This window comes from Saccoglossus kowalevskii, chromosome 11 (genome assembly GCF_978046115.1).
Source record: "Saccoglossus kowalevskii chromosome 11, keSacKowa6.1, whole genome shotgun sequence".
Classification (NCBI taxonomy): Eukaryota; Metazoa; Hemichordata; class Enteropneusta; family Harrimaniidae; genus Saccoglossus; species Saccoglossus kowalevskii.
The window spans coordinates 16,799,807-16,807,450 of NC_140651.1; the positions used below are offsets into that span (position 1 = coordinate 16,799,807).

The 7,644-nt window shown below is 36.3% G+C and overlaps 1 protein-coding gene across 1 annotated transcript; it reads right to left on the minus strand.

The window, feature by feature from the left end:
• Positions 1-545: 545 nt before the first annotated feature.
• LOC144361323 (uncharacterized) lies at positions 546-3,361 on the minus strand. The gene is made up of 7 exons (XM_085505450.1): positions 3,236-3,361; positions 2,584-2,838; positions 2,118-2,493; positions 1,750-2,019; positions 1,400-1,654; positions 1,163-1,294; positions 546-975 (listed from the first exon to the last, which is right to left on the minus strand). Exons 1-7 carry the CDS (start codon positions 3,350-3,352, stop codon positions 626-628), a joined length of 1,755 nt encoding a protein of 584 aa, XP_085361576.1. The 5' UTR covers positions 3,353-3,361; the 3' UTR covers positions 546-625.
• Between the last annotated feature and the right edge of the window lie 4,283 nt (positions 3,362-7,644).

Below are 7,644 nucleotides of genomic sequence, written 5' to 3' on the forward strand. Positions count from 1 at the left end.
TTATTGAGTTAAATCTTCACACGCAGATAGCAAATATGGCCACATAGTGTTATGTTTATTGTGTACCACAGTATTGTGACAACATTGTCTTTTCATCCTGTGGTATATTTAATATGCGAATAAAATAAATGCTTCTTGGCAATGAAACATCGTTATATTCAGTTGTATTTATTTTCATCATCTTTTGGTGTCATCCTCTCGTGCGCGAGATTTATAAGTTCGACAATCAAGGATGAACTAAAATGATAAATCAATATTCTATTTGAAGCATTTCCCAGTATGATGCACACAAAAACTATTATTTCCTCTGTTCGCGCTAATTGAACAATAATTCATAATGTGATTTAATAATAAACTGACTGTACTGAATGACTGCTTGAAAACTTATTTCATTTGTAATCGGCACCAGAAATTTAGATAATGATGTTTTTAGGTTTCACTCTGGTAAAAAAATAAAGCTGATGAACATATTTTCATCATAACGAAGGTATTGCTTGCTATAAAATAAGGTGAACGAAAAAGTAACCCAGCCAACAGTAAAGGAATATAGCTCACTGTTTGGCTAACAAAGTAGTAATATTTATTGTTCCAATGTAACAATCCGTAATCCAATCATGGGAAACAACTAATCCTGTGGAAGGATTTCCTTCAACAGGTCAAGGGTTCTACAGTGTGATTTCAGTTGGGATACCAACTTATCACCACTGTGAATGGCTACTTTATTTCGAAAGTTGGAAAATATAGCGTGATACCGACCCGGAATTTGTTGAAATATGCCATCGTCTCTGTACTCCTTTACAAATTTGGAGACGTCTCGTCTGTAATTAGCAGATGTAGTTTTAGATTTATGAACATATTCGTCCATAAATTTGGTCATGTAAACACATTCTAAGTCAGTGGCCAATCTTCCAACCAGCTGACTACATCTAGCAACATGGGTGTCTGTGTAGCGACCATGGCAGTGTTTTAGGTTCTCTGCAATGTATATGGAAATAAGCATTTGATTACTAATCATATATAACAAACGGGTGTAAATACAAATCGATATTTTCACACATAAACAACGGACACATATATGCCGAAAGTATTGGTTGGGTTGATGTAAAAACATACATTCAGTTAGTAAAAAAAGACCTTTCACCATTCCTAATTGTACACTTACGTTTAAAGTCATTATTTAGAAACTCGTTAACAAGATCTAGCGGTATGTTGTTCCCAGCTCCTCCTTTCAGGTTAGCAGTGCTATTCCAAAGCATTTCTTCTCCTTGCCTTGGCGAAACATAACCATTTATACCTGAAGTAAACGTTGAATATATTAACCAATATTTACTTGTGAGGATCGCCAGTAATTTTAATCACATATTTGAAAGTTACTGAAAAAACGATAAAATAAACTTACATGCTAGCAATCTATGGCCAATTATAAGATATTTATAATGGTTATTTTCCCAGAAATCTAACATTGAAACTCTCCAATTCGACATCATTGCGGGACCATCGTTTTCGCGTTCTGCATCTCTTTCTGCCATATGGAATAACCCTCTCCATAATACATGACAGGAGTAATTGAAGAGGTAGTCAGCACCGGTGTCCTGGTCTGGCTTTGATAAAGGCCCTTTAACTTGACAGTCATCTGAACAAAACCAAGAACCATCTAGTGGAAAATTTATCAACAGATAATTATTATTATTTTTATTTTTATTATTATTATTATTATAAAAATATGTAGTTATGGGCCTATCAGCTTACCTGGGCATTGATTCAAACCAACACATCGCATATGAAACCATTCTCCATTAGGGCACATGAACTCCCTGTCACACCCTATCCACTTATCATCATCAGTATCTTCTTTCTTTTTACAGAAACAATAAATTGATGATTGTTCACAGTCCGGGCTACACCACCACTCGTCATCTGGTACAGATTCAGGTTGTAATTCAACACAATCGAGGTGGAACCATCTGCCTCTTTTACACTGTGAGAGTGCAGAACATTCAATCATGGTCCCTCCTAGGTCTGTGAATAAAGGGATGGTTTGTTATATTGTATTGAGTTCAGTAGTATAATCTATCTTCCTATTGCGTTGTTTCACAGATCACCATACATGCACATACCTGTTTTACATACGCAATAATCATCATCTTCATCATCATAATTATCAATGCATGGCTGTTGATCACTATCACTAAGTGGTACTTCATCTACATCCGGCCAAATAAAAGAAACTATTTCCTCTGCTAACTTTTCAACGTAGTCTTTCTGCTGGTCCGGTTGAATAGTCGGCTTATCACGTAGGCTGGTCAGTCTTCTTAAATGCATTGCCAATAGACAGGTATAGCCTTCGGTCATAAAGTTAAGAAAATCCACTGTGTGATTAACATCATCAATCACCTTCTTTTTCACTGCACGGTGACCAAACTTAATTTTGACATGGAATAAAGACCCACGTGCACTTGCCGAACTTCCACTGAATAGTTTGTTCATGGTGTCCTTCAAATAAAAGAAAAAATTACACATGCATACATACATAATTTATAACATTATATTTATATTACGAGCATGTAACTACCCAGTATTTACCTGCATTGTGATGCACCTTTTGTGGAACTCCTGGGGCCTTGGTTCGAGCCCAACAAGACGATTGACATGGTCTTGGCTACATGCCATAGAAAACCTGGCATCAACCATACGTTCAATTGATAATTGATCACCGTGACATACAACGTTATAGAGGGGTTTTCCATTTTGTGATGGTACATACTGTCCAAGATGTCGCATTATCTCAATCACACCTTTGCTGGAGGAAGGGTTGGCTTTTATTACACCAAGGTTAACCTGAACAACGCAAATATATCAATATCCAGAGTAAGTATATAACCACTGACTTGGACGTAGTTAGAAATTTAAATCATATTCCATCATGCTATAGTCCGAGAAACCATCCGATTTATTGTTTGGACTGTTATATATTACTGTACATTTCGGCCGTAGTATAGTGTCAATTTCCATTGACCTATTTCAAAACGTTACACTTCATATTGGTTTAAAGACTTTAACGTGAGTTTAGACTATAGTTAGAAATGTGTCAAGATGGATATTTAGTGTGAAATGAGTGTAAAGTATCTATTTTAATTGTCATCATTTTACGACTAACTTTACTGCGACACAACTTAACACCATAATAGAGTAAGTTTAGTTTTGGGTGTGAATATTATGTGATATTGGGACTTACAATCTCACTCTTTAATCGTGACTCAGAAGAGTACTTGTGCGATATATGCCATTGTATTTGTGTGTCCTTGAAACACTCAAAGTTGCGCACAAGAATACGCTGAACTAGTGTTTTCATCCTTGTTCTTACTCGAGTCTAATCACTCTGTGAAGGCAAAAAAACCGCAACAGGGATATCGACTGCTTTTTTGGTCCTGATGTCATCGTAGTCGCGAAATGATATACGGTTTTTGGTAGCAAATGACAGTGCCCAGAGCATCATTTTATTTTTAACTTTCTGGGATTGGTGTCTGGCTTCAGAAAGCTTTTGAACGTTGTCCCAGCACAGACTGTATCCGGGTTCTACAGAAATATAGCAGAGAAGCAAAAATACATGTATATTACTGTAAATGCAAGAGGGCAGATCTATCGGAAAATGCATACAGAATAAAAAAAGTAGCATTAAAATGATACCTCTTACTAAAATCGGTGTAAGGGGTTGCTTGCCTGGACAAAATACAACATTTCTCAGGAACTCGCAAGTCGGACGGACGTCGTTAGGTTTTAGCTAGCATTAGACAATATATATTATCCTAAAATTGTGTCTCCTGCAATATTGAGGTCACTTATACCAAAATAAACACGTCATGTATATTCAAAAATAATATCTATGTGGGAAGCAATATAATGAATTCAACATGCCTCTTTCGAAAGTTTCTACGTCATCTTCAATATCACTGGCCCCATCTGGGCTCATTGAAACACAGTCTTCATCGGATCCGTTAGTTGATTTGGTATGATCGCTCTCTGCCGATTCGTCAAACTCTGAGATCAAGGAAGAATGTACGCTATCGTCGGTGTGCACACTGCTGTCACAGTTTGCAGAGAGTTCATGCTAAAGAAAATTTGGATAATAAGAGTGATGTTACTGGTGATAAGAGGGGCGTACTGTAACACCAAAACCAGGCGTCACTAAAATACGAAACTAAGACTATAATTATAAAAAGACGAAAACACAAACCTGAATATGTTGTTTCCAGATTATTATTTCACTATCGAATCCTTTACGTAAACGGTCAACAGAGTTTCTTGTGGCATGTATCCCAATGCTCAGTCCGATCTTGTTAAACCATTTAAAAATCTGCGCAAAAAACCCAATTTCATTGATTCGTATTGCGTACTATCTGTACTTCGCTACGTAACACTCAGAAACATTGATATTGTATTATTAAGAATAAAAAAGTTTGTATACTGTTGAATGATTCGGTACATCTCAACAATATTAATACAAAAAACTAGTTTAGCAACTAACCTTTTGATTGCAGCCACTTCGGTACATTTGAAGTGCGTTAATATTTTGTAGAAAATTAAATTTCCTGGGTTTTCGCAAGTTTAGTATGGTACCAATTGTAAAACCTAAGCCGGGAACTAAGGAGCCACACTTTCCATCATCGTCACTGGTAAAAAGAATCAATAAAATGTCACTATATTCGTACATCTGAATTGTGTCAAACTGAATTTGAAAACATATCAGGAATCCAAATACATATTTCACTATTTATGATTATTCCGTGTGATTATGCAAATTCCATTGTTTTGAAAAAAAAATTACATATAGGATAATATAATATTCGCTCATTAGGTTGACACTTATCCTGACAGGTATAAATTCAATATTACAAAACCGTATGTACATTCATGGCTTTAAAAGGCATTATTTGAAATGTTTTTCGTGAATACGAACATTTTTATATTTGTATCAGGATTTCGAAGATATTTGGATAATTATTTAAATTACTCACATACAAATCTTATCAGCGGACAATCGGTTTGACAGGGAACCTTCAATTACAGCATGTAATATTGGCAGGTGCTTCCTAGTTTCATTTAGAAAGCGAAACCATTGAAACTTCTTTATGTTTTCAATTGTGGTTTCTTGGGACGGTATTCGACTTGTTTTCCAATAAAACGAAACTTCCTGTCGAGATTCATGTACCAGAAGACGGTGAAAAACATCTCTAAATTTACGACTGTTTTTCAGAAGATGTTTAATTCCAGACCAATAATTATATTTCTTGATGTGATTGATAGCAACATCTATGAAAGTAGACTTCTGTAAATAATCAAATAATATTAAAATTAGTAGATGAACCAAGTATGCAATATTCCTCATAATGAAAAATTTTGAATGAGAAAATAACAATGGCTTTAAATATAGGTTGATAAATGTAAATTAGAACTATATAAAGAATTATCGAAATACATACCTCTGCGTCTGTTTTCTCTACTACCGGTTGCATCGATGTCGTAACTTTTGGTGGAAGTTGAAAAACCACTTGTTTGGCAGACGTTGCCCCTGAAGCCTCTTCTTCGCTGGATTTTCTTTTAAATCCAACACAGGGAGAAAAACATCGTTCGCGGAGCTCGTCTTTAACACATTGAGCCTTTTCTCTTAATTTGCCAAACCTACAGATTAGACTGTAACATGTTTGGCAAACAAAACCACCATTTTGTGGTTCCTTGGACAATTCAACTAGAATGTCATAAACAGTGAAATTGGCACAAACATTTGTGCCAACTCCATATCGTTTCAAACCTTTATTGCGTTTCTGAAACGGTTGGTTGCAATAAACACACGTTATTGACGCAATGCCGGACATGGTGTGTACATTCTTGGGGAATCCCTAACCGCATTACGTAATGACAACAACGTGACGTCATATTGATCATGTGATACCGACCTCGTCCAGTGTGTGTAAAATGGCGACAAGCTGTGTTTTAGCGTGACCGTCCAAGAATACTCGGGTGAATGGGCTTTATTTGAAATTATTAAGTTTCAATCCTTGCTGTGGTGAGTATTTAATAAATGTACAATCTATCGACTTTAGTTTGGAGTCGTTTTTCACAAGACATTGCATGATTTTGAATCGTTTATTTGCGCAATGGTTTTATTGCGGCACAACATGGACGGTACTCTATGGCTGTCACCATAGCTCTACTGTGTCGACAATACCATACAAATTTCAAGTACGTTTATTATAACATCAGATCGACACAAGCAGGGCTATGGACCCACAGCTAGTTTTGATGATGCAATGTACTTCAAAGTTATGTGGCTTACAATTTTCAACATATTTGCGCTTATAGATTCAATATTTGGCTTTAGTAATGTGACTCGCATCTTTTTTTATGTTGAAGACATAATTTTATTGTCTCTCAACAAGTGGTCTCTGATAATGTGTACAACGTTGGATTCCATCCATCATATAATATGGCAGTGTAAAATTCTAATAGTCAGCTAAACCCGTGGTCGACCCAACCGTCATGTTCTTGGCAGGAATATCGCATTGTCAATTTTGTAAGTTAAATGAAACGCTTTTATAATAAATGCAATACTATTAGAGCACCGTGTTTAAATTCCACTTCCTCTATGATAACAAAGCTCAACACATGTGAATATGTATACGCGGGCGGGGGGGGGGGGCACCAAACTGCATTTATGAAAATGTTTCATATATTGCATGTTTCTGAATTTGGATGACAGTTTTGCCAATCAGAAAACGATACTTATCCTGAGGTAACTGTGATAACGTTGATAACGATTTGCATGTTTTTAGTCACATTCCTGCAAATCATATGCGAGTTGGTTACAAAAATCCATGATTCAAACTTGTTTCAGATAATTTATCATATGTGTATCCATGTTCATGAGTATATATTATATACCACATTTTGTCATACCGTAATGCCATAATCTGTAAAAAAGGGTCAGGCTCCTGGCAGCCCTCCTGGCACTTCTGCAATATTTGCATTGCGTTACCAGACCATTCGACTGCTGAAAGGGGAAATTATGTTACAAAGTTTATGTGGGGGATACTACTATAGTTTTTAGTTTGATTTACGTTTTCATACATGGAATTCTGCATAATGAAACAGTCACCTTAAAAACTGGCAACTAGGCGATATTTAACATTCTCCCAGAATGCCGTGCTGTGTGTTATGAACTCTGGGTCACCTTACTTCGAACAGGAACAGTTATAAAAGACAATTCCCGGGCCGCCGATGGTGGGAAGAGGAGTTACTGAAATAGGACAATTGTATATCGAGATCGGCGTTAGGCGGTATGTGAATACGATGTGCGGTTCGTATGTTTAAGTGATCATTATGGTATTCCGTGTGTATATAAGAAGTCTAAAACATTTAGTGGAGACACACTGTGCAATGTCTAACAGTAACACATCTCAATGTTATGTTCGACTAGCAATATTACGCTACAGGGGTATCGTTACATAATAACAAGAGATGCTAAGTCACTATTTTATAGAAATTGAAAAAGAGTGACTGCGTATCAAGTTAAACAATGACAGGTCTGGCATGCTGTTACACGTACAGAATGCAGTCCAGGGTTCAACCGATGTTCTATATTTAGCC